General features: G+C 29.7%; 3 protein-coding genes across 3 annotated transcripts; 1 reads left to right on the top strand and 2 right to left on the bottom strand.

Annotated features, from left to right (window-relative positions):
• The first annotated feature begins 5,545 nt into the window (after positions 1-5,545).
• Positions 5,546-8,682, top strand: LOC100815649 (glyceraldehyde-3-phosphate dehydrogenase A, chloroplastic). Its single transcript, NM_001360368.1, has 5 exons — positions 5,546-5,750; positions 5,915-6,031; positions 6,559-6,863; positions 7,083-7,327; positions 7,940-8,682. The coding sequence occupies exons 1-5, from the start codon at positions 5,709-5,711 to the stop codon at positions 8,440-8,442; spliced, it is 1,212 nt and encodes a 403-aa protein (NP_001347297.1). The 5' UTR covers positions 5,546-5,708; the 3' UTR covers positions 8,443-8,682.
• Positions 8,683-17,829: 9,147 nt separating this feature from the next.
• XTH1 (endo-xyloglucan transferase) lies at positions 17,830-19,924 on the bottom strand. The gene is made up of 4 exons (NM_001255726.3): positions 19,702-19,924; positions 19,244-19,344; positions 18,946-19,139; positions 17,830-18,450 (listed from the first exon to the last, which is right to left on the bottom strand). Exons 1-4 carry the CDS (start codon positions 19,892-19,894, stop codon positions 18,048-18,050), a joined length of 891 nt encoding a protein of 296 aa, NP_001242655.2. The 5' UTR covers positions 19,895-19,924; the 3' UTR covers positions 17,830-18,047.
• Positions 19,925-22,554: 2,630 nt separating this feature from the next.
• On the bottom strand, positions 22,555-24,372 carry LOC100779122 (xyloglucan endotransglucosylase/hydrolase protein B-like). Its single transcript, NM_001253317.3, has 4 exons — positions 24,149-24,372; positions 23,905-24,005; positions 23,490-23,683; positions 22,555-23,176 (listed from the first exon to the last, which is right to left on the bottom strand). Exons 1-4 carry the CDS (start codon positions 24,339-24,341, stop codon positions 22,777-22,779), a joined length of 888 nt encoding a protein of 295 aa, NP_001240246.1. The 5' UTR covers positions 24,342-24,372; the 3' UTR covers positions 22,555-22,776.
• Positions 24,373-28,000: the final 3,628 nt, after the last annotated feature.

Consider the following 28,000-nt stretch of genomic DNA (forward strand, 5'->3'; position numbering starts at 1 on the left):
TTCGTTTAAGCATTCTGTCTGAATACCAGATCATTTCCTCTTTGGGTGAACTTCATGGTGATAGCTTTTAGATTTTCAAACTTTGTGCTAAACTGAACCAGTAAAAGTCAATTTGAGCAGAGCATTTGATCCCTAGATGAGCCATATAAAACGGCTGTTAGATTTTCAAACGTTATTTTCTATCATTTTTTTTTCGCTAACCCGTATATCTGGAAAATAATCTTTTGGTGAATGGTGGCTCCCTGGCCAGAAGAATTGAAGGAATTGTGCTGGTATAAGCATCTATCTGTCTTTGCCTGCAACAGCATTTAACTAAATCATAGCGACAAACAATAAATCTTCTCAGAGGGATGTGAAAGGAAGGATTTATGGATGTAGCCAATTAGAGACCTGCAATTACAATTAGTTTAGTATTATATCGAATATCTTGGTTCAAGTACATCAATCCACTACCAATTTTTTATATATCTATTAGACTGGTCAAATTATAGAATTCAATGATGGGCTCCATCTAAACCATCTTAGTGGCAGTGAACTTATTAATAGCCACGAACTTGGAGAGGCTCAGTTTTGACCATTCTGATTATTGTAGTTGATCACTTGTTGCTTTCCACAAACCAGGTGTGATGCAAATTTTTTAAATGATATATATGCTTCTGGATGATAATATAGTACATGATTGTAGCCCAGTTAAGCAGACACGTATCTCTTTTCTTGTCCACAAAATGTAGAATGACGTTGCTTGTGCACATGAGTATATGTGCCCTTTATATACTCCGTAATTTATTGGATGACAAACTAAATCAACCTACCAGTTTTTTTCCCTACCGTTGAAATATGAACATACTTGAAAGGGTCCTCACAGTCACTAGAAGTATTGAGGGGGTATATATACTTATATTTCACTGCTAAGGAGGAATAAATTAACTAGTAATTTTGGAATCGTTTGGTTTCTCTTCCATTTAACTATGAAATACATGAATATCAGACATGATACAGACACGAGTACTTCAATACCTAATGTCTAAAATATAACAGACAGGCACATCACAAATATACATAAATTGATAATATATTCATCTTTTGAATTGAAATACGAATAGCATAGACTAAAGTATTTAAATTGATAATATATTCATCTTTTTAAGTGTAAAGATATCCACTTAAGTATTCAAACCAACAAAAAGTTATTTTTAAATTAGAAATTTAATAGGAAGTGTTGAATAAGTATCACTATGTGTTGATGTCGAAAATATGTCCGATACGACAACACTTAAAATAAAAGAGGTGTTGGTGCTTGATAGCATTTTAATTATGTGAAGGTGTTACTTAATAGGGGGAATAGAACTACAACTGCACAAAGCTGGGCAATGTAACAATACATGGGATGGCTGTATTATCTTGTAGCTGCATTGCTAGGATGAACCATGACATTCACTTCTGCATGAAGTAAGGAGGGATCATTTGGAAATGTTTTTCCAATTGAGTTAAGGTGAAAATCTAACATAGTGGAGAAGTTGTGAACGATGTAAACGCGTTTTTGGTTTACGAAATTGAAAAATATTTCATTTTTAAGTATTAATTGCTATCCTGAAATTGCTACATTATATTAGATATCTAGCCAAATGTTTTACAATTGATTTCCCTATTTCATCAGCAAACTTAAAAAAATAGCATTTCCAACCCTCTTGGTAAAAACATAATTTGAAGATGCGTATATGAAATAAGGATTTTTTTTTTTTTTTTATGAATATAAAAGAATAAAACATGAAAGAACATACTACTGTCTCAAATAAGAAAAGCCGAAAGCATCATCATTAGCTAAGACTAAGGCTTTGTTTGTTGTAGGGGAGGGGAGAAGAAATAGGAGAAAAATAATGTTGATTTTATATGGATTTCGCACCTTTTATACTCCATTTTAACATAAATATTTTTCTTCAATTTCTATCTTCTAAATCAAACACAGCATAGAGGCAATATTGAAGGAGGGCACGATCAAACAAGGTGATCCAAGCTTTGCCAGCCAGTCCACACACATGCTGGCTTCCCTGTAAGAGTGAGCAAACTGAATCTGCCATTCGATTCTTGAAAGATAGGATCTTTCTAATAAGGTTGGTTGAAGTATCCTATTGTGAACCCATATATGTTGAAGACTTGCTTAACAATGTTGGTGATATTTTGCATACTTTGATAATTTATTTTACATATTTTGTATGTTTTGCATATATTATGCACGTTCTACATATTATGCCCTAAAGATTATTTTGTTGAGTTTCTATCAATACCTAATCAACATTTTGATTAACCATAACCACTGATTTATTTAGATTTTGAATTAGTTATTATTAAACTTTTTGGATCAACATTTTATACAACTAGTTATCATTAAACATAATTTTGATTAACCATCACCATCTATGATAAGTTTGTTAACTTTTATAATAATTTTCTTAAAAGTCATACCAATGATAATTTATAACTAATTGATGGTTTAGACCCAAAGTTTTTAGTACAAGTAGTTTAATACTTGAGTTCTTTAGTTAAGGTCTCAGATTCAATCTTTGGCTTAAACGTACTGTCATAACTAGTGGTATTACTTTATCTTCAAAATTGACTGACCCGATGAAAAAGAATTAGTTGAGTGTCAAATAAGAAATAACATGTATCTCTAGTTAAACAAAAAAATTAAAATTAATTGATGATATAAAAATGTCTTACACTATCCGTACATGACCATCAAACTCAAATTGAATTATATTATCAATCAATCACAAATTATGATAAGTATGATTTTTAAGTAATTTTTGTAAAAGTAATAAATTTATTGTACATGATAATTTTTTATTGGATGGTTGTGTAAAAAATCTTTACACTATCTATATATGAGCTTTTTCTCTAAATTTAAATTGAATTTAAAACTTTTAAAATTAGAGACCTGAAAGAGCAGGCTATATACTGTGTGAACTAAGAGAAGAAAATCATTTGAATAATAAATAAGTTAGATACTAAATTAATAATATAATAAAATTTCATCAAAATAGTGAAAATAAAAAAATCATTAATATGGCCCACAAATTTTTTGTTTTATTTAAAATCACATATATTTTGCATAAGAAGTAAACTAAAAATATCACATTAATAAGGTTTAATAAACTTGATAGATAGTTAAGTTTTTTAAACATGCCGAGAAGAGACTTGATTTCCTTATCGTGCTTAGGAAAGAGACTTTATTGAAAGAAGCAAAACTGACTTTGATGATTTTTCGGTCTGGAGAGTTAGTCTATGACTTTCAGCTATATGAATATCTTGTTTTTAACAAAATAAAATAAAAAATTATTCATAGTATGATGAGATTGATTTTTTTCTATACTAGTAAGTTCAATAAAAAAAATGTAGTATTTTTTAAGTAGAAAAGGAAAAACATATATATTAATCATTGAATTAGAAAAATCATCAACGACTAAGATGAAACAAATGGGAATATACAGGAGAAATTTGCATAAAATTTTAGCGCGTGTACAACTAAAACATTGTATATTATTATTATTAACTCAACCATGAGATTTGTTTAAAAATAAATAAGCATATTTTAATATTTTATTCATAAAAAATAAGCATATACCACCGAAATCAATTATATATAGGAGTGAAAACCATCTAATTGGTGCAACTTAGTTGACAACATACATTGAATTTGTGAAAAAGAATTTTTGTAAAGAAAAATCTAAATTTGATCCCTGCAAAATATATTATTGGAGAGATGTTAAAAACCTTAAGTGTAACTAAGTCTCAAACCCAATGAATACACTAGTTGTTAATCAAAAAATATATAAGGGTAAAAATTGGGAATAGTCAAGCTTTTTCAGAAAATAAATGAGGTAAAAACTTTTTATTAAAGCTTATTTAGTTGAAAATGTTAGATCTTAAGTTATTCATGTCATTTAGGTCGAATAGATCAACCTATTTTTTTAAAAAATATAAACAAGTATTTATTATTCTTCTAAAAAAGTATTTATTATTATTATTATTTTATTACATTAAATCTTACATTTATTTTGTCAATTCAAATATTAAAAATGTAGATTTAAATAAAAAGTCAAACAAAAGCTTATAATTAATTTTATTAAAAGACAAATTTATGTCTTATTTACAAGTCTTATTTACAAAATATTTTTTTTCTGTCAGTTATCATGATTTATAATAAACTCTTCAAATTATGTTTATATGGTACAAACAAAATAAATTTGATTTCCATATAGTTTAACATGTATATTTTCACTTTTATATTGGTGTTAAATTATCATAAAATAAGCTATTAAATATGTTTATAAGTTAGATTAAGTTTCTTAAAAAAAGAAGTCAAACTAAGTTTTCATGTAGTTCAAACTCAAATCTTTTAAAAAAATTGACAAATAAATAGGTTAAATAATCCGTCCATATACTTAAAAGGAGATTAGACTCAAACTCGTGTTATACCTCTTTTACAAAAAATTGAGAGATTAATCTCAAGATAAATTTTAGTATCCCAAGAGATTAATTCTTAATTTTTTATCAAAAGATATTTCGAATTAAAAAAATTATTATTTAAACAACACTCTTTTACACCAATCTTTTCAATATCTTCTAATCATACCAATCATCTTGTCATGCATTTATTTTTATTATTTTTATGTCTTTGTTATAAAATATTATATAAATATATTTTATAAACATAATTCCTCCGCAGAAAATAAACCGTGTTCAATAACTAAGTTGGATCTAAATTGCTGTCAAGTATTGAACAATAAAAAGCAGATGAACCCAAGTGAAGAATGGCCATAGACTTCATTTATCCACTCGTATCCCCTGTCACATATTTGTATCTGTCGTATCTCTCTGTATGTGTGTTTCATGATACTCTCTAAAAAACAAATTCAAATTTCTTTCAAGAAAAAAGAGAAGGGTAGAATCTCAGTGAATTTTATTCTCCACTGCAAGTGGCAAGCCCATAACCTGGCCCAGTTAGGGTCTCAAGGTTCAGATCCAACCCTCAACATACGGAGAAAAAAGTATAAATATATTTTTGTCCCCATAAATTAGCATTTTTTTTGGTTGTAAGTTTACTTTTTTAGTTTTAGTTTGTATAAGTTGAAGCTTTTCTAATTTTGGTCCTTATAATTTATTTTTTCATTTTAAATTTTTGTAATTTTGTATTTTTTCAATTTTAATCCCTTTAAAATTTTAATTTTTTCATCTATAATTTTCATAAATTTATAATTACATGAGTCAAAATTGGAATAAAAAAACTTCAAAAATTAAAAATTAACAAAATATCTTACCATAAATAAAATTTTAAAAAATACAAACTTATGAAAATTAAAAATAAACAAACAATTTGATAGCAATCAAAATTAAATAATACAAACTTAAAGAATGAAAAACATATTTAAGATCAAAAAGAAAAAAAAAAAGAGTGAGATTATTGAACTTAGAAGTTAGAAGCACACAAAAACAAAACACCAATCACAGCCATTCATTGAATGAGAGGCTATCCATAATCTCATCCTCACTTAGGCTCATGAGTCACAGCCACACATCCACGTTGCCTCCTCTTGCTTCCCTATTAAACTTTACGAGCCATAACATAACATGGAACCTGAAAATCTAGTTTCTTACAAGGCTCTACTCTACTGCTTCACCTTCTGCTCTAGAAAATTCAGTGGTGATACATGGCTTCGGCTACTCTCTCTGTAGCCAAACCAGCCCTTCAGGTTCAACATGCTACTCATTCATTCACTTTTCCATGTTTCAACTTTCATTAATAACATGCATCATCAGAAAGTTGTACTATTAGCATTTAGCAGTGCCATATTGTGCAAAAGTTAAGGTAACTTTTTATAATAGTGTTTTTTTTTTCATTCCTTGGTTTATTCAGGCAAATGGGAAAGGCTTCTCTGAATTCTCTGGCCTCCGCAGCTCATCAGGCTTCCTTCCCTTTTCTAGAAAATCTTCAGAGGATTTCCATTCTGTCATTGCCTTCCAGACCTATGCAGTAAGTTATTGCTTCCATTAATGAGTGCCTAATTTTATTGTAAAATAAAAATACTAATTTAGTGAATATAGATATACAAGAAGTTATCATATATCATATAGATATACATCCAGAAATTTGTAACAAGACCAAAATTTTCAACACATTAATGTAACAACACCTTTTTTTCCAGATGATCTTAAAACCATGGTTTTCATCATACTTTCATAAAAAAAGGTCCTTTAGATTCATATTTTGACTTTTCTAGAAGTTATTAGACCACATTAATGTGTTTGCATCAAGAATGCATACCTCAATTCGTGATCATCATTTTGTACATGTTCTTGCTTTCATGTCTAGGAACTAGATAGATCAGAGTTTGATCTAGGCCTTTCTTTTGAATAAATATAGAATGAAACAAGGAAAGTAAACAGCAAAAGGGTGAACCTATGAATTGTTAATTAAACATGATGGTATCCAAAAAGTTAATTAGAAAAGTAAAAATGTGCTGTGTTTTAACAATGCTGCAATTACATGTACTTTTGAAGGTTGGAAGCAGTGGAGGATACAAGAAGGGTGTGACAGAAGCAAAACTGAAGGTTGCCATAAACGGATTTGGAAGGATTGGAAGGAACTTCTTGAGGTGCTGGCACGGTCGCAAAGACTCCCCTCTTGATGTCATTGCCATCAACGACACCGGTGGCGTGAAACAAGCCTCTCACCTTCTCAAGTACGATTCGATCCTCGGAACCTTCGATGCTGATGTCAAGCCTGTTGGCAGCGACATCATCTCTGTCGATGGAAAGGAAATCAAAGTTGTCTCTGACCGCAACCCTGCCAACCTTCCTTGGAAGTAAGCCTCTTTTTTTTTATCATCCACAAAACCACAAATATTAGTTGTTAGTTTTTGTTAGCGGGGGAATTCGAACCCGCGACTTCTCCCCTCTTCCTTTCTCCCTACAACTACTAGATCAACCATACATTTCCGAAGTAAGCCTCTTTTTCATTTCCATGCCAACTAGTTAACTCAATTTTTTGAAGAAAGTGGTGTGACTATGTGCTATTGTTGCAGGGATTTGGGGATAGACTTGGTGATTGAAGGAACTGGGGTGTTTGTAGACAGAGAAGGTGCAGGGAAACACATTCAAGCAGGAGCTAAGAAGGTGCTCATTACTGCTCCTGGTAAAGGAGACATCCCCACATATGTGGTTGGTGTCAATGAGTATGATTACAGCCCTGATGAACCCATCATCAGCAATGCATCTTGCACCACTAACTGCCTTGCACCCTTTGTCAAGGTCCTTGATCAGAAATTCGGTAATGTGCCTTGTCACAACCACATTTTTTTTTCTCTATCAAGTTGCCCCATCCATGAAATTGAAGAGTGCTTCAAATGAAACAAAACAAGTAAAATCTCACTTTAATAACTAAAACTTTACTTTAAAAAATGTCACTCACTTTAATTAATCCTTGTTTCTGGTGGTGGAAAAGGGAGTAAAAAGGACATAACATGAATGACATTTTTTTAAGTCACAGATTAAAGTAAACTTTTAGTGAAATTAAAAACTAAAATGAATCAACATGGTGTAGTATGATTAACAGATAACCATGTTTGTTGAGTATATGATCAGGATTCGATCTCTTGGTCCATATGCATAGAATAACAATTGTTGAGAGACGTTAGTCTTTACAGAATATCCATGTTTCGAAACAAGGGTATATTTTGAGGCCAATAGTCAAATAAATCTCAATACCTTGAATAATTAGTCATTCGACCCTAGAGAATACCCTTGTTTCGGATTTAAAAAAAAAAAAAAAAAAGACCTATAGGAATACAATATTAGAGACTAAAGTGAAGGTTTACATGTTTTAAAGATCATATTATTCTCTACTATGCATGCCAATAGAAACTCACACAATCCATGACAGGTATCATCAAGGGCACCATGACCACCACTCACTCCTACACCGGCGACCAAAGGCTTCTCGACGCGAGCCACCGTGACCTGAGGCGCGCCAGGGCGGCAGCTCTCAACATTGTCCCCACTTCAACAGGAGCAGCAAAGGCAGTGGCCCTTGTCCTCCCAACCCTCAAGGGCAAACTCAATGGCATTGCACTCCGTGTGCCAACACCAAACGTCTCAGTGGTGGACCTCGTTGTTCAGGTCTCAAAGAAGACCTTTGCAGAAGAAGTGAATGCAGCATTCAGAGAGAGTGCAGACAATGAGCTCCAGGGAATCCTCTCTGTGTGTGATGAGCCACTTGTGTCTGTTGACTTCAGGTGCACTGATGTGTCCTCAACCGTTGACTCATCGTTGACCATGGTCATGGGAGATGACATGGTTAAGGTGATTGCTTGGTATGACAATGAGTGGGGCTACTCCCAAAGGGTTGTGGATTTGGCTGACATTGTTGCCAACAAGTGGAAGTGAGAGCCATCAAATTCTGAATTGGTAATTCAATTATTATATGTATGTACCATGCCATTGTAGTTTTGTATGCTTACTACTACTACTACTACCACTACAAACACTTGTTGCTTCATTTTTCATTCTAAAACTTGTACTGAGAAACAGAACCATCAATTTTCTCTGCCTTCTCATTGTGCAATAAAATTCTTACCTTGAAATCTGAATGTTGATTATGATTCTAGGCCTTGGGGTCACGAACAAGATGGATAATGATTGCATGTTTAAGCAAATATCATATATGAGAAGATCAACGTACATTCTCTCAAAAGTACTAATCAGTGCGAAAACAATTAGTTGAAAAATGCCAGCATATTTATGCTTTATTGTGTCCAAACTTTTATTATTTGAATATTCTTAATTTTTATTCTGACTAAATACTACCTAAATATGCAAACATATATTTCTTGCACTATTTTTTTTACACTACTTCTAAACTCTTTATTTTTTATAATAAAATAAATAGCCAACTTTACCTTCATTAATTAATTTTTTTCTGAAACTTACCAAAGGCTATTTGGTTTAACGTAAATTATACTACTGTAAGTTACTATATTTTTGGGGTTGCGGTTTGCTTTAGGCAAAAAATGAAATTAATTAAAAATGGAAAATGGAGAAATGGTATAGAAAAATATAACAGAGCTTGGATACGACCAGTGTATAATTGCCTCGTGGTATAGATAAATATAATAGAGCTTAGATAAATCTACTACGAGATTGATCTAAATTAACTTTTGGTCTAAGGTTTAGTTTTCTTAAAAGGTCATTATGTTAAAAATTAATAAGAAAATATAATATGTATAAAATGTTTCCTACCATTCAATTCCAAACTAGTATGTTATTGTTAAGTTTGTTAACTACTCTAAAATCATACAAAACCTATTTTTTAACTGATTAACAATCTATAAAAAAATTTACATTAAAAAGTATATATCAATTAAAATCAAAGGATAAATGACCCTAAAAGTGAGGCATTATCAATTTAGTTCCCAAAAATAATAAAATTCTAAATAGATTTCTGAAAGTGTAAATCATCTCTCATTCTAATCCAAAATTAAAAAAATTGTATGACTTAAATAATAATAATATTATTAATATACTTTTGATCATTTTATCCCAAAATGTATCGATCCAATGAGAAGAAAATTAGTTAGATATTATCTAAGAAGTATCAAATATCTCTTGGGTAGAGAAAAAAAATATTAATAACTAAAATGACAATAAATAATTAAAATTAAGAACTAAAATAATAACAGTATAAGAACTTTCGGAGACATTATTTAAAAAAAATACTTTTTGAATAACTAAATTCACATCCCATTACATTTTCAAAGACGAAATTAGTATTTTTTTTTTTTAAGTATAAGATACATCTAACTGAATATAAATGACTAATCCTTCGACGTTAGTCTAATTCTATCAAACGAATAAGAGAGAAAAACAAAAATTTATCAATACTTGAGTGTCTCTTCTTTATATATATAAGAACTTGAGCGTCTCTTTAGAAAATACACATAATTAATTACTTTCTACAGTTATATGTTTTAATATAAAAAATTTAATTGAGATTAATTTGAATACACATCTTAATTACTTTTAAAGATTTAAATTATTTTATTTAACTTTAAAAAAAATGTGCCCCTAATAGATAAATAATTAATAGTTTCTATATAATTTTTTAGAGACAGCATTTTGAAGGCCTTTAGAAGGACGGCACAGAGATTTTCTTCTCCATTAAAACTTTCTTTTTGTATTCCTGTTATTAAAAAAAATCATATAGAATGACGACTGTTGTAGTTATCAAAAGTTTAATCATAACAAAATCCTTGAAACACGATGACTAAATTAATTAAGATAAAAATTAAGTTATTTTTAATAATAATACCTTAGTGTTGTAATTGATCTTTTACGTAACAAACTGAGTTTCAAAAGTTTATTTTATATTGTTAAAAAAAAAGTGACTCCAAACTTAAAAGGAAAACTGTATTTTATCTTTTAGCGTTATGTTTTAATAATCAAACTTAATAATGATTAAATTTATAAAAATTGAGTCATAGTTAGCCTGCCCCAATTAATTATATTTAAACAGTTTTAATATAAATGATATTTAAACTAAAAATATAAGTTAGTTACATTTAACTAGTTCACCCTAACGATTAAATTTATTTTTAGCTAAAATATATTTTTCATCCTCATAAATATAAAAATATTTAAAATTCTTCAAAAAAATTCAATATATTTTTTATTTTCACAAAATTAAAATACATTGATTTTTGGGTTAAATATTCGAACCTACCCAGATGACTTTTTACATCAATTATATTAAAAAAAATATCACATTTTACATCAATTATATCCACAATCAATATAAAAAATATCACATTTATAACGGTTATATGTATAACTGGTGTAAAAAGTCATCCAAAACTATGTTGTGATTAAAAGTAATATATTTTAATTTTATAAGAAAAAAATATATTAAAATTTTTACATAGACTTCAAATATTTTGATATTTATGAGGATGAAATATATAGTTTATCGTTTGTTTTATAAAGTTAAAACATTGCTTTATTCCTGAAGATTTATTGGTTAAAAGGCCCACACATTGGCGCCAGTCACACCAATAAATTTTCATATAGATATTGGGCTTAAATGGTTTGAGAGAGACCTCAGGCCTAAACTAGTCATGGCATTTGGAATTTTTTGAGAAAAAAAATAGTAGAATGTTATAATATTTCATTTTTTTATCATCATGTTATTTTTTCATTCTTTTTATTAAGCTAATTTTTAGTTTCAGACCCGACTGGGTTCTAAACAGTTAATTTTGTCTTTGTCATTCAAAAAATAACCAAGTTTCTTTAAAAAAATAAGGCAAGTGCTTCATGCACCCCAAAAATTGCCTTCTGCACCTTTCTGGAATGTTTATTTTTTCATTTTTTTTATCTTCCATATTGATAAATCCAGAATATAAAACGCTTAACTAATCCAGAATGTACTTTTACATTTTAGATTGACCAATCAAGAAGACAAAAAAGGGGGCAATAAGCAATTGCCAAAATAAAGGGGAGGGAGGATATCATGTTTCAAGACATGCTACATGCAACTATGCAAGTAGTAGTAAGTAGCTAGCTGTTGTTAGATTCATGTGATCTTATGCTAAAAAGGCTTGGGAAAATGTAATTAGGGGTGTGAAAATGAGTTTGGTAAGATGGATTGGTCCAAATGTCCAATTGACTTGATGCATTTTTTGAGTTGAGGTTGTTGCTTCATGTACCTCCAATTATTGCTTGTTGCGTTTTATTGTATTCTAGAAAAACCAATCCAGAATATAATTTACATGTTGGATTGAGTTTTTCAAAATGTAATTGGGTGCACGAAGCAATAATTGGATGCGTAGGAAGTTTTAGTGTTGAGCCTTAAAAATCTAAACTCGAAAATATTTTGGTTCAGGATTAGCCCATCTTTTTATTTTGCTAAATTGGCTAGCTCATGATGGGTTGGACTAGTCTTTTAGTTATTTTATATAATTATAAAAGGGTAAAACTTCTTGCATTTCCATTACTCCTACACGGAAAATGGACTTTTCATGATGCAATGGAAAAGTGTAGGAAATAATAATGGAAGTATAGGAAGCAACAACCATTATAAAATTAGAAATGAGAAATTTAATACTACATTTGGATTGTTGCTTCCTATACCTTTTCCAAAATGATTTTTTACCTTTTTATTAGTCATTCCAAAAGCCAAAAACGAGGTGCATGAACATAATTTTATATTTTGGATTAGTCATTCTAGAAGCCGAAAAAGGATGCATAAAACAACTTGAAAGTGCAGAAAGTAACAACCCTACGTGTGTTTTAAAAAAATGTGAATTGGATTTAGACTTTAATGAACTACTTTGTCTATTTCTTATAAAAATAGTTAAACATGATCTTTCATGGTTGTTTATTTTATTTGTTTAGATTATAGGTATCATCCATGAGAGACAATTAATCATTATGGTCTGCAAATAATATTTAGGATTCAAATTCAAAATCATTGATCAAGTTGAAATAACTGAATAATACTTTGATCCACAAGCTTGAGTATTTGTTTCACACTTTCACCAAAATCTCACATTTCAAATACACGTTCAATAGAATGACAACCTCACAAAACATTGGCGTTGGATAGAAAAAGTAAACTTTAGGAGTTGATTTATAAGAGGTAGCGTTAGGACTTAAGCACAATGTTAGAACAAAGCTTGAAGAGTATGAAACTCCTAGTTTAGTTTTTGGTTTGATAAGTTTACAATGTCTAACCCATTTTGATAGGTGAGACATTTGTATTGATTGTTTTTAGTATAGACATTTGTGTGTTTTAGTTTCTTTTCTTTTTTTTAATCTTTTTCATGCCTTGAGTTTGATCAGTTATGAAATAGATGAATAATTTTTTGTCTCTAAGTTTCTTAAAAATTCACTTCTACTTGAAATTTGGTTAGCAACATTGAATTAATCGATTGTCTCACTTGGTAATCAATTGTTCAAGCCGGTTTCAGAAGAAAGAAGGTTTTGCAGTTTAGGATAATTGATTACTCAGCTCCTAGAAACAAAGAGAATCTCTATGTCTAAATCTATAATCGATTATCAGACATGATAATCGATTATCCAGTCAGCATAGAAGGAAATGATATTCTCATATTGAAATAAATTAATTGATTACCCTTTTTGATAATCGATTGACTAGTTTTCGAAATTGCAAAACAAAGGGGATTTTGACAAATTAATCGATTACTTGTTTCTATAATCAATTAGATCTGTTTTAACTATTAAAACTTATAAATATTCCTATGTGTTTTCTTTTTTAAAGAGACTTTTGATTAGTTTGGAATTTGTGAAAAACATTTCAACACAGTCTTAAAGAAGAATAAGACTGCAATAGTTTGAAGATTGAAGTTGATCAAAGAATCACTCATTTTTCAATCATGTATTGATCAACTTGTGAAGAAATATTGAAGATCAAAGGGTTACACATTTTAGGGTGTATTCAATCCTTATTTTTTAATCTTTTTAAAGTGTTGTTCTTGGTTAGAATTACTAGGGATGTTGAAGAATTGATAGGTTTTATTTCTAGATCTTTTCTTGTAGGGTTCAAGAGAAAGATTGTTTCTATTAGAGAATTATATGAGCATAGTGCTTGTACCAGTGTTCTCTACATAGTGGATGTTTTAAGAAGACTTGGAACAAACTGGATGTAGGTCCGGATTGGATTGAACTAGTATAAACTCTTGTGTGATTCTCTTATTCTCTATAACTATGTGTTTTGCAATCATCTTAGGAGTGGAATCAATTTCAAAGGGCCATCATAAAAGTTTTTATTTTCTAAAGATCTTTTGAGAAAACTTTGATTGATTTGAAAGATTGTTTTTAATCGGTATTAAGAATGATTTAGTAAAGATTTTGAAAGAATCTATTCAACCTCCCTTCTAGATTCTCGGCCTGATCCAACACACAAGAGGATAGCTCAACCCAAAAGATTGGTTCATTAGGTGGAAGAGCCTAAGGCTTAAGGCCTAAATACCATATCAAGTAGTTTATTCTACTCAATGTAGGACTCTTAACATTGTTACCCCCTTTGAGGGTCAACTTTCACTCTATCAACATTGACCAATAATAGTCTTTTTTTCATGGACGACTTCACTCATCTATCGATATTCGATTTGCACCTTAGTTTATCCTATTGATAATTCTTTCTGTGACCTAACTCTCAATGAAAACACAAATTGTTAGGACTTAAGTACGAGAGGAGAATTCAACCCAAAAGACTAGTTCATTCATTAGGTAGAAAAATCTCAAGACTTAAGTAGCACATCAAATAATTTATTTTACTCAATGTCTGACTACTAATATTACACGATGTGTTTAATTTTAAGATATTTATAAAAATAGAACGTTGGAAGCATTAACTAATATTTTCTTTCTCTTAAAAAAATTAATATTTTCTTCGGGCCATTTTTTATCATTGTTTTTCATTTTATAATGTATATATACTTTATTTGTTAAGACTGATATTAATTGTTAATTAAAATTTCAGTTTTTTCTGTCATTTTAGATAAGTTTCAATACTAAAATAAGAATAACCGATGAGAGAAGTACATATATGGTCACCCTAAAAAAAAGTACATATGTGATCCTTGTTCGCATAAACTATTTTCTTTCCTATTATACATACATCATGTGACAAAGAAAGTTACTTGGATTAAGAAATAACATATTTTGGTTTAATTTTTAAAATAAAAATTATTGTAAAAAACTTTTCCATTAAATTATAAATAAAAATCATTTTATAATAGTAAGATAAAAAAAAACAAGAACATTGTGCTTACAATAATTTTTTACAACATTTTTTAATTTTTTTTTTCATTACATTGCTCATCTTATTTCTACATTTTTCTATCTCTCTTCTTGTAAAATATCTGGGTAATAACAACATTGAATCTGAGGTCATAGTTTTCTTGTCACAATTGGATTGTCCAAAACTGATACACTGCACTTTGTTTACACCTCATCAAGAACTAACGTGTTCTTGTCCTCACTTTAGTGGAAGCTGAGTTTCCTAGCTAGCCCCTTTGACAGTTAGACTTGTTGTTGGCTAGCTTATCACTGTTTGGCCAATTTAATTATGTCTGCTATTTTATCACCGTGCATAAAATGTAATTAAATACTAATCGTATGTAGGAATTAATTAACAAATTGTGTAAACTAAATCAATACTAGTTTCCTTTTTATTTGGTAAACTATATCGCAAGAAACATAGCTACATTCAACAGGAGATAAATCCAAGAGATAAGGCCCTAAGCCCATTGGAAGCAAGAAGCCTTGTAACTAATTAGCCACACAATTTTCTCCCTTAATCTTTTACGTAATCTAAGTCCGAAGATGACATAGACCCAACCCAAATTGACCAATTTCCCCTCTCGCAAACCCTGCATTACAGCCACCTTGGAGGAGTACAGAACTACGTTAGAGATAAAATGCAGAACTCCATTTTGTTTGATGTATATTTTCATCACAAAAAATAAAAGAAAAGAAGGAGAATTGATATTCTATATATTCAAATTTTAAACAGATTACAGATAAAAAAAAAATGTATAAACAGACTGTAGATCGAACTTCTTAATTTGAATTTTCAAACCATTAAACAATCTTCCACAAAAGTAAAACAAATTTTCCTCTTAACATCCAAACGCACCGACAAAGTGAAATAATTTGACATTAGAATCAGATTGCACAATAATTGTAAATTGAACCCATGCTGCATAACATTGTTCCTTTTTTTACGTTGTTTACTAACAACTTTTTATGAAACGTCAAAAAAAGTCATGGGCGCCTAGATTGTGTAGGTAAACGATGGTCCACCACGTTTGATTTTTGACCATCAAATAGGTGTAAGGTGGCAGACAAGTCCTCCATAGTCCACAGCAATGGATGTCCACCAATATTCAAACTTCCAAATTAACAACAAAACTCTGCAATCACGTGGTGGTTTGTTTTATTTGCAAAACATAACTTTCATGTTTACACGCTTCAGGTAAGGATAAAAAAAGAAAAGAACCTTGATTATTTGATGTTATTTTTTGGATTACCATATATCATAATAAAATATCTATTAATTTTATTAATGATTGGTTTTGTTAAAAGTTCTAATTCATAGTAAAAAAAAAAATCTAATTATTTTTTTCCTTTATAAAACTCAAATAAATACACATTTTCATGTATATTTTATGAAATATAAAAATTCTTAATTTTTTATTCAACCTTTATTTGGAGTTTTTCCAACAATAAATCATACACACTATAATTACACTTTCTTTTTATCTCTTCATTAAACCGTTCGTCTGGGCTTCAAGCAATGTCAGACATCATAGGCACTGTATCATCATTTTACATTGTCACCAGCTAACATTGCTATTCTGATCTATCAGTCAAAGTTGAAACGAGTTAAGTTGGAAAAAAAATCTATTCAATACTGGAAATTATCGGTAGAAGAGTCACTGAAGAAGAGTCCAACTCGTTAGAGTCACACTGTTTACCAAAATTGCAATTGCACTTTTTTTTTTGAAATAAAATTGTAATTCGATAACGGATAACATTTACCAGTTACAACTACACCCACCATCTTCGTGGATAATATTTCCCATATTAAAATAATTGAAGTTTCCAAAGCTACAATAACAATTTAATATTTTTTTGTCCTAGCTAATGCTTCAGTCATTATGCACATCTTAAGGAATAAAAAAGTCATTATGCACCTTAAAATATATATGCCCACGTGCCAAAGTGCAAGGAAACCACGTTAAACATCGAATAACGATGCTCTTCTAGACAGCCTTTGAATTTAGTCAAAACTAGTATTAATCGGTATCCCTGTTAAACAGTTAAAGAATTGAAAATGAAGCATTTTTTAATTTTAGCATTATGCAGAATCTCGACTCATTTCCTTAGAAAGAAACAAACATAAATTATTCAGAAATAATCTTTCAAAATATCAACATTTTATGCATTGCCAATAACTAATATTGATAAATATAACTTTTGACATGATTCTTATGAAAGTAGTATTATTCTTTAGTGATTTTGAGTTTAAATACTTCTTATATAACTGTTAAATAATTAAAAGAATCTTTTATCAATCATAATAATTCTATTTAACTCAAAGTAAGATCACTAGTTTGTATGGTTGGAGGTTCAATCCACTTGATAAAAAAAAATAAAAATACATGATTTATATAAAATAAAAAATAATTTAAATATAAAAAAACTTTAGCATGAATCAAACAAGCATTATTCCTCCTTCTAAACTTGGCACATGAGTTTTCAACACAAATTAGTTGTAGAGAGAGTTAATAAATTTTTACTAACAATACAGAAGAAAAAAATAATTTTAAATTAAAATCATTTTTTTATTATGTGTCCAAGATATATTTCATCTAAAAGTTAGAGACTAATTCTTCAACATACTATATAGATTCATTTAAGATTTGAACTGTCATAGAGAGAGGAGAATTGAGCCAACTTAAAAACTCTATAGTTAAAAAATTATTTACTGCAAAAACTGATCTTTTATGCCCGTTCACATGGGGAGTGCCCAGTGGGGCCACGTTTCGGGTCCAGTGTCTTTTCCGCAACAATATTCAATTCAATCACCACCACTTTCTACTTTGTCATTTCCGGGACCAGAGGATCATCATATGGCAGATCTATGATTCCCCCCAAAATACAGAAAGAACATAGATATCTCGCAAAATACAACTGGCTCTTCAACCTATAGAACAAAAGCAACAGAACAATAGTAGCATGTGGCTCGGCTTGAAAGGATAAACATGATGATGAATAATTATTTTGGTCATATTAAATAATTAATAATTCAAGGAGAAACTGACATGATAGGATATAATTATATAAAATTGTACATAGGAAGTGGAAATGTGAATGTGTGGCAGGGTGATAAAAATGAAAAGAGAAGCAACAATAATAAAGTGAATGAGAAATTTAAATATCACGGACTAAAATATCTATTCACTCGAAATTTAAATGTCACGGTCTCTTTTGCACTCAGGAGGAGAGATATGAGGATAGCGTTTAGTGTCAGTGCAGTAGTTGTAGATGGTGTATTTCTGGCGCACCCATCTGAGCCTACGCCACTGGGCGGCGTCAAGGTCACGGAACTCAGGCTGGTCCCACCACCTCTTGCCCTGCGTGTCGCAGAACTTGGCGTTCACCGAAGCCTCGCACCCGTCGATGTGAAACCCCTTGTACGCTGCTATGAAGGGTGCTTTCGACCAATCCGTTTTCTCCAAACCACCCCTCGTTGCCCAGTCATCAGCGTTCCACAAACTGTTGTAGATCTTCATTGGCTGGTCGAATGGGAATTTCACTCCCAAGTCCTTGCTGTTCTTGAACACCCTGATTGGCACCTCGTCCACAAAGAACCTGCACATCCCCAACATCAAATCTTTCTCCTTAAACATCTCACAAGTTCTTTTTTTTATTTCCTTTTAACCAATAAATATTATTCTTCTAGTTTTAGTAAAAATATCAGTAGTAAAGATTTGAACCTTTCCTTTCCAACCATCAATGTTAATCATATATCTGCAAGTTTTTACTTAGATTTTAAAGTCTAATCTTAAAAAATTTCACTTTGTTATTTTGGTCCCATCATTGGCAGATGGAGGAGGAGTGAGCATTTCCAAGTTTCAACATAAAGTTTAAAATTTGCAAGCCGGAATGTCCTGCAAACAACTGTTATAGGTTCTGATTCCATTTTAAAGTTTAGATTTAGGTTGAATTTAACTACAACACTAACTCATTTTAGAATGTGTTTGTTCTCCATTTATATACATTATTTTTAAGTATAAGACTGGGATTTCCAAGAAAGGGTGAAAAATGAAAAAAGGGTATGAAAGAGTTTGAGTGAAGTGTGCTTACACAATCTGATACAAGTTCCAGAGAATGGAGTATCTGTGGTATTCTTTCGTGGGATCAAACCAGAGATAGATTCTTTGCTCTCTATCACCCTTGCCTCCGGTGAACACATTTGTTTGCAGAATGTAAGGTTGTCCTGTTCTGTTCCCCAAGAACTCAAAGTCTATCTCATCATGCTCCGCGTTTTGGGAAGATAACTGCACAGTTCCAACCATAACAAAACAAAGGTCACGTTCACATACTACACAATGACTGAAGCAAATAAAAATAGAAACTTTTTTTTTTTTCATTTTGTGCATACATAGAAAGCAGTGACTGTGCCAGCAGAATCTCCAGGAACCATCTTTATGTACATGCTGAAGTGACCAAACAAGTAAGACCCTTTGGACTGGAAGCCAGTACCTGTACAAAGTTGTATAGAACATGAGCAATAAAGGGATAGTTAACCTTAACTTTGTTACAAGATCAAAATCTCGTGTTTACTAGTGACATGACCAAAATAATGTCGTCTTGAACTTTGTCTGGATACAAAACTTTAAGTAAGTGCTTTTGAGAGTTTTTCTACCAGGAAAAGTTTTATATTTCCAGTTAAAAAAACTCTCAAAAGTATTTCTAGCCTGTATCCAAACAGAATGATAGAATTTAAGTTTGAACATAACTCGACTCGTGAGAGTTAGTCTTCACTATTTTGGTCATATACTCATATCACTCATGAAATTTCTAAAGCCATCTACATAGGAATGAAGAAGTTATACGCACCAGTGTACTTGTCAAGATGAAGCTGAATGTCAGAACCACCATTGAAATATTTGATGTGATCAAAGGCCCATGTGGGCACGTAGTTTCGGCCAAATTGTACATCCACTGGCCTGCGTGGGTTGGCACAGAGTGCTGCAGAGGCCAGTGATGCCAAAATCACACACACCGTCCACATAGAAGAAGAAGAACCCATTTTTTCTGTGTGCCTCAGTTTGTGAAATCTAGTGGCTAATGCAGGGTATTTATAAGCACTAGACCCTGCCCTAAAACCCTTGTTCCTCTCTCTTTCCCTCTCTACTCTGTATCCTTTTAAATATAATTTAAATTTATGTAAATACATGGTGCATCATTTGAAAAAAAAAAATCAATTTTATAGTATAATGATTAACAATATATTTAAGATTTGTTTTTTATATCAGGGTGAGAGAGGGGTTATATCAGGATGAGAGAGTTGGGGGAGGACAGAGAATCCTGCATTTTGCTTTAGTTAGGATTTAGTGTTGGAAACAACTAATATTGAGACACTATTACGCGTTTATTTTAATTGACTGCTAGCTAATCTGCCTAATCATCAATCATTTTCATATTAGAGAATTGTTATTTATTTACAATAATAATACATTTTCGCATGCATTTTAGGCTATTTTTTAGATCACTTCGAATAATTGTTTCCCGACACTTGATGATTATTTACTCCAATTATAATTTTTTTTATTATATTTAACATAATTTTTAATGGGAAAAATATTGAGATAAGATTTAGAGACAAAAATGAATGATGAGGTTTTTGGTACAGAAATAAATGATCAGTTTTTTTTTTAACCATAGGGGATAATGGTTTACATGGAAGAGCCAATTATTCTTTGTAAGTTAATTATGAATGTCTTAATACTCATTGCATATCATAGTGTCAATTATTAATGTCTAAATACTCATTGTAAGTTTCTTTTATTCGCTATTGCTTTAGATTTACATTTACATTTTTTTTTTCTTCTTAAAATTGAACACATGTAGGTTCTTTAGTACCTTCATTATTTGAGCTTTCATTATTTTACCTTGGAAAAAAAAGTGCTTCCTCTTCTTGCTTAATTCTACCTTACTGTGTTTAAGATAGTTTGTAATTAGCATCATATGTGCTATATTTAAAGTCAACATTTTTTTGTATGTTTTTTCTTGTGATTACTTAGTTTCTTCATATCTCTATTTACTATATATCCATACAATTTATACAAATTGATGTTAACAACTTGTGTTTGTGTTTTAATTTTCTTGTTTTGAGAGAAATTTTCACTATTCTAATAATTTACTATGTTAGCACAAACACTCATCATGTATTCCGTATTCCCACTTTACTTTAGAAATTCAATATGTTGAAGTTCTTCCTTTAATTTATTTAGAGCCAAATAAATATAAACAACAATCATAATAGGAAAAGTAAAAGAGAGATAATAGGATTATAATATAGGACTAGAAATTAAGTAAGTTGACTCCTAACATATATATTCACCATGATTGTAATATGCACAATGATGATGATCTAGAAGCATTTAAAAAACTTAAATTTTGATATATTTCAATCCTGACATTTAAATTAACCCATTTAACTGATGTTAAATATAGTGGAGTTAAAAGATTAAGATAATAATAAAAAAATCAAATAGTGAGAACTAAGTGGAAGAGCAAACATACTAATTATAAATTTAATATGTGACAAAAAAATTCCTCTAAATTTTAATGTTCTTTCACATTATTATCTACAAAAAAGTGTAGAAAATCCTATTCACAATTGACCATCTCTTTTAAGGATGACAAGTAATCGAAAATAATAACTAATTCCTAATCTAGCCTATACTTTTTCAAAAAGTAGTTTAAATACTTGTATCTCTATAAAAAAAATAAAAGAGTCCTGAGTATATCATTTAGTGTCTCAATTTTTTTGAAAACCTAATATACAAGTATACAATATCGGAAGTATTATTATTAAAGTTTAATGTTCATGCAAAAGTGTAAAACAGTTTTATATCGTCATTCAATCATAAATTATCATTTAAATTACTTTAAGATAATTATTTTAAAAGTCAACAAACTTATCATACATGATAAATTGTGATTGGATGATTATGTAAAACGTTTTACACTCATACATAACGTTTATTTTCTCTTATTAGTATGGAATGAAATAGATCATCATAAAAAGTTCACCCATAAACATAAATATTGAATCTCTCCCTCGTTTGGATATTAGTAAACCTAAAACAAAGTTCATATAATGATCCAAGATTCACTATGTTTTAAGAGAGGGTTATATAAATCATTAGGGGACTAATTATAAGATTGGTTGGATAATAAAAGAAAAATGAAAAGAGAAAAAGAACATGAATTCAATTTTCCTGTTAATAAACAACTAATAATTAATCATTAATATTTGCTGATTAAAAAAATATTAAGATGAACTTTAGGTTTAACTTGTCTACAAGTTACACATCTATCATAAAATCTCTGGACATTTTATTTCACATTGACAAATAAGTTTTATTAGAATATTGTTATATCTCCAAAATCTCCTCTCTCTCTAAGTCAAGAGTAACAGTTTCTCTTTAATTGCACCGGTTTTGTCATTTTAATTTATCCATTTTGATTCTTTCTTTCATGAATCAATTGAAGTAAACCCAGCGTTTTTATTAATCTAAATGGATATTCACTTTATACTAAAAGGAGCAAATTAAAATAACGAGGAATTAATTAATGGACCTCGAGATCGGAAATAGATGCAGCAACTAGCTGTTGTTGTTACCATTAAGGAATAGAACATGCACTGAGTATAATTTTAAGAATTCAATATTGGATTGGTGGTGCCAAGGCTAAGATTAAGAATGAGTAAAGTAGAATTACACAACATATATAATTTTATTATAGAGGCTCTGCTCTGTATTCAAACCTCACTCCTCAATTACACAGCTCAAACAATACAATGATAATAAATAATGGTAGGAATAAAGTATATGGTAAATGATGAATCAATAATACAATAAGAAACTTATGGTAGCAACCATAAACATAGTACTACATGTGAATTTAAATGTCACGGTTTCTTCTACATTCAGGTGGAAGCTGAGGGTAGCGGCTTCTGTCAGTGCAGTAGTTGTAGATGGTGTATTTCCTGCGCACCCACCTGAGCCATCTCCATTGAGAAGCATCAAGATCATGATACTGTGCTTGATCCCACCACCTCTTGCCTTGTGTAGCACAGAACTTTGCATTCACTGAAGCTTCACACCCATCAACGTGGAACCCTTTGTATTCTGCTATGAAGGGTGCTTTGGACCAATCTGTTTTCTCCAAACCACCCCTTGTGGCCCAGTCATCAGCATTCCACAAGCTGTTGTACACCTTCATGGGTTGGTCAAAGGGGAACTTCACTCCCAAGCCCTTTAGGTTTTTGAACACCCTTATTGGGATGTTATCCACTAGGAACCTGTGTGCAAACCACAATTTGATTTATTATGATGTTATTTTTTTGGTTGATAACAATAATAAAATTTAGATAAGGTGAACCTCAATATTCATCAGGATCAAAACAGGACTTTAAGCTCAACCAACCTTTACAAAGATACTTATAAATTATTTAATAATAAGATTCTTAAAATTGACAATGAGATTTCAACTCACGTTCTTGTGGAATTTGAGTACAACCCTTATCAACTCTATCACTTTTGTTAGTTTATTATGTTATTAAGCATAGTATAGTACTCATTGACAAGATGTGGGGTTTTGAGGGGACTACTTACACAATTTGATACATGTTCCACAGCACAGAGTATCTGTGGTATGCTTTTGTGGGATCAAACCAGAGAAAGATTCTTTGCTCTCTGTCACCCTTGCCTCCGGTGAACACATTTGTTTGCAAAATGTAAGGTTGTCCTGTTCTGTTCCCCAAGAACTCAAAATCTATCTCATCGTGCTCCGCATTTTGAGAAGATAACTATAGGATTCCAATCATAGCAAATAAACAAGGTTGAAGCAAAAATTTGAAAACTAGTATATATAATTTAATTAGAATATTATTAATAGTATAAAGTTTTTATACTATTGTCTAATTATGAATTGTCGCCTGTGATAAAATTGATCACTTTTGTAATAATTATTTAAAAAAATTATATTTAGAGTATGCAATGTATTAAAATAGAAAGAAATTGTGCATACATAAAAAGCAGTGACTGTGCCAGCTGAATCGCCAGGAACCATCTTTATGTTCATGCTGAAGTGACCAAACAAGTATGACCCTTTGGACTGGAAGCCAGTACCTAATGAAAATTGTATGAAACATGAAAAATTAACATACCCAAGTTAACAACTAAATATATAATAAGGGATGTTTTCATAAACTTGTTTGTTGTATTCTACATGTATGTGGTGTGATGTGGAGAAGAGGTAATATATTACGTACCAGTGTACTTGTCAAGATGAAGTTGAATCTCAGAACCTCCATTGAAGTATTTGATGTGATCAAAAGCCCAAGTGGGAACGTAGTTTCTGCCGAATGGAACATCCACTGGCCTCCGTGGAAAGGCACAGAATGCAGAAGAGGCTAGTGAAGCCAAAATTAGACACAAAGTCCACAAAGAAGAACCCATTTTCATTTCAACGAGGGAAAAGCTGAAGATGTTGTGCAAGTCTTCGTAGCTACAATGGGATATATATAGACACATGCAAGACCCTGCCTTGGAAGTTTGACTCTTCACTCCTCTAATTTCCTAAACATTTATCTTTCTTGGTCATAATCGTATACTACTTATCTTCATTATTGGGATATTAGAAAGTTAGAAGTAACAGATATTGGTCATGATCGTATACTATTTATCTTCATTATTAGGTATCGATCATTTCTTACCTGAATTGGACTGTCTCATGCAGTGTAGACATTTTATTAATAGTTAAAATTAACAAGTATAAAGTAAGACCGTAAGAGAGCGAATTTGTATTCTTATTATTTTTAAAACGAAAACATACACAATTGAATTAAAAAATGAATTAAAAAAAAGTGTATTGATTTAAGTGAAGTGAATTTCAGTTTCTTATACATGTGAGTATGAATTTCATCTTGATATTTATGTGTATAAAAAATATATTTTTAAGAAAAAAATTACACTTAATTATATTTTTTTTTATCTTTCTATAATTTTTATTTTATGATTTTAGTCTATATATTTTTAATTTAATATGTTTTGTCTCTCAATTTTCAAGAATAAACGATTTGAATTCATCTATTAGTTGATCATTCATTATTTTACTTATTAAGTAAGTTTGATATGAGATCGTTGATTTTGATGAGACATTTTAAAACCATTGATGTAATGTACATGACACTAAAATATTAACGAAAATAATAACATATAATATTAATTATGTTTATTTATTCATTAAATATTTAATTTATTTATTTTAGTTATAAAAACTTAATAAACTTTTAATTAGGTGCAATATTTAAGATGAAAAATTGTTTATATAACTTAATAAATAATTTTATATAGTTAAAGAAACAAAGTATATAATTAAATTTATCATAATAACTTTTAATATTTTTCTTACAAAGAATATAAATATGCACTCACATTTTATTTCATATCATTTTCCACCTCATTTTACAAACATCTCTCTATTTATTTTTCATTAGATTACTTATACTATATTATTATTTAATATTTTAATATTAAAATTATTTTAAATAAATAAAATATGATAATAAAGCTTTAATATTAAATAAAAAATAAATTCCTTTATGATCATTCTTGAGAACTAAATGTGTAATTAACTCGTGTAGTAATCGTATGTATAATATCTATTTTTTATATATTATATACTAAATAAGTTAAATGGTTTTAGTGACTTTGGTGGTAATAAGAAAAGTAGAGGTCATGGGTTTAAACCTATCTTTCAACCTTTCTCTTAAATTATTTTATTATCAAAGTCACTAAGTCATGTTGGGTGCTTAATTGTAGATAAATGTTAATCGGTGTTAAAACACTGATTAAGAAATTAAAAGTTTTTATTAGATGCACACAATTGTGTTTTTCATGATTTTTGTTATCTTCTTTTGTGATTTTTACAATAAATATTTTTTCCTTTTAATTTATTAATCAATATTTTTAAGAGTATTGATTCGCAAAACCCTTAGTTTTATAGTATAAAAAATATATTATGTATATTGTATACCATTACTTCGTGGGTTAATTTCAATTTTAGTTCTCTAAATACGATTATTATGTGAATTTAATTTTTATTTAATAAATTTTTTTATTATTTTAACTTCAAAGTAATATAATTATTATAATTATAAAATAAATAATATAGTATAAGTGATGCCATGGAAAAAAAATAGAGACTTGGAAAGAAAATGGATGGGAATGATATGCCAAAGAAACTGAGTACGTTTATTTATATTTAGGCTAATTTCACCTTTTGCTCCCAAAGTTTTACAATCTCGGGAATTTTGTTTCCTAAAATTCTTTTAGTGAGTTTTGCCCTCACATAATTGTCACAGAATTATCTTAATTGTGATAGTTTAAAGATAAAATCGTCACAAAATTTATGAATTGTGATGATTTTTTTTATGTGGGGGCAAAACAATTTGAAAAATAAAATTGGAGGCAAAATTTGCAAGAGTGTAAAATTTTGGGGGACAAAAAATCAATTAAACCTTATATTTATTATATGAAAAAGTATTAAGTTGTTAAATTTTTTATCAAATATTTTTGTTTAATTATGCAAATTTATAAATTATTTAATTATGTAAATATCTTTTTTAGGATTTATTAAGATCATAACTATCTTTCATTAAAAATAATCTTATTCAAGTCAAATATGATCATTATAGGCTACAATGTTACCCCTCTCAATATTAAACTTAAATGTATGCTTAAGACTTAAATTTTGAACTTTGAAATCACATATTAAGTTAAAATAATTTTGTTAATTGATTTACGTTTTTTATGGTAATTATTTCAATAATTTATTATCTTAAATATTGCTTCTAACTCATTAAAAGTTTGTTAAATTTGTTAATTAACATAAATAAGTAAAATAAATAAGAGAGTAATGTAAGCCACATGTTTTATTACCACAACATTACACACCTTCTCTCTCCAAAAAAAAAAACATTACACACCTTCTATAAAGATTATTGGATTATATCTCTAAAAAAATCGTATCACCCTTTAATTAACTATAAGATAACAGAGTAATAAGCATATGCTATGAGGATAAGGAAAACATGAGTAACAGGACTGTATTGAAAAATTCATCATACTTGAAGTCTCAAGAAATTTAGGACTCTCATCCATTGAATAAGGAGCCAATGTCAGAAAGAGACCACATTTGCAACGCACTATCTAAAAACAACCGTAAATTTGTATTCATCTTCTGATTTGCTTGGATTTACAAGACAATGGACTTCAAAATCGAAATTGGACGTAGAAACAAACTCTTATTAATTGTGAACATGCATTTGGCAAATAAAATAATAAATATAGTTTTTAAGAAGAATACCAGATGGGATTGGGACCAAGTGTCTGTTGGTTTTGGTGCAATGGCCCGTGCATGCTCTTTTCTTTTGTTTCTTTAACTTTTAGGGCATTATCATCGCTTAACTTCCTATTAGGGTGGCCAAATCAATCTTACATTTCAAATCATTTCCTATGTAAGGCGGGGCCAAACTTCGCATTAGAAAATTCTAAAAAGGGGGTGAAAGCGTGTTTTGGTTTGCTCTTTTATTTTTATTTTCATTTCATATATTTTATATATAGGTAACTATAAGAACGTCACATTATGCATATTTCAGTTTGTCAAAAAATAATAAAAAGAGTTTGTTTAATGTATTTAAAGTAAATAATGACAATCACTTGTGAGTGAGATTAATTTCTGACCCAATAAATTAAATAATATTTGTAATCTTTGACCCAAGAAAAAAAAATAGATTGATAATACTGAATGAATCAGAAAGTTAACTTTTATAATAATAATCATAAAAATTATATCTACCATAATTTTCTATTGATTAATAGTGTAATATTATGTGTACGATACAAAGAAAAATAAACTCATGAATTTAATTAGAATGCAGTGATAAAATAACAGATTTTTTACATTACAATCCAATCACATATAGTCTTGTATAGTATTTTTTTTTTTTGCGTGTAAAAATTATCATTATTGTGTGTGTAAAAATTATACTTATTGTAATTTTTAATTAGTTGATACTTGATAGTATAAGAATATTAATATTGACATAAAAATTAAACTC

Source organism: Glycine max, chromosome 16 (genome assembly GCF_000004515.6).
Source record: "Glycine max cultivar Williams 82 chromosome 16, Glycine_max_v4.0, whole genome shotgun sequence".
Lineage (NCBI taxonomy): Eukaryota > Viridiplantae > Streptophyta > Magnoliopsida > Fabales > Fabaceae > Glycine > Glycine max.

What these genes read in the sequence shown, in the direction of transcription:
- XTH1 (NM_001255726.3), bottom strand. Translation starts at nt 19,894, where the DNA reads ATGGGTTCTTCTTCTTCTATGTGGACGGTGTGTGTGATTTTGGCATCA. An exon ending in TCATCTTGACAAGTACACTG is followed by an intron (nt 19,345 to 19,701) that starts GTGCGTATAACT and finishes AACTTTGTACAG; the next exon opens with GTACTGGCTTCCAGTCCAAA. An exon ending in TGGAACTTGTATCAGATTGT is followed by an intron (nt 18,451 to 18,945) that starts GTAAGCACACTT and finishes GGGGATGTGCAG; the next exon opens with GTTCTTTGTGGACGAGGTGC.
- LOC100815649 (NM_001360368.1), top strand. Translation starts at nt 5,709, where the DNA reads ATGGCTTCGGCTACTCTCTCTGTAGCCAAACCAGCCCTTCAG. An exon ending in TAGCCAAACCAGCCCTTCAG is followed by an intron (nt 5,751 to 5,914) that starts GTTCAACATGCT and finishes TGGTTTATTCAG; the next exon opens with GCAAATGGGAAAGGCTTCTC. An exon ending in CCTGCCAACCTTCCTTGGAA is followed by an intron (nt 6,864 to 7,082) that starts GTAAGCCTCTTT and finishes CTATTGTTGCAG; the next exon opens with GGATTTGGGGATAGACTTGG.
- LOC100779122 (NM_001253317.3), bottom strand. Translation starts at nt 24,341, where the DNA reads ATGAAAATGGGTTCTTCTTTGTGGACTTTGTGTCTAATTTTGGCTTCA. An exon ending in TCATCTTGACAAGTACACTG is followed by an intron (nt 24,006 to 24,148) that starts GTACGTAATATA and finishes AATTTTCATTAG; the next exon opens with GTACTGGCTTCCAGTCCAAA. An exon ending in GCACAGTCACTGCTTTTTAT is followed by an intron (nt 23,684 to 23,904) that starts GTATGCACAATT and finishes GGAATCCTATAG; the next exon opens with TTATCTTCTCAAAATGCGGA.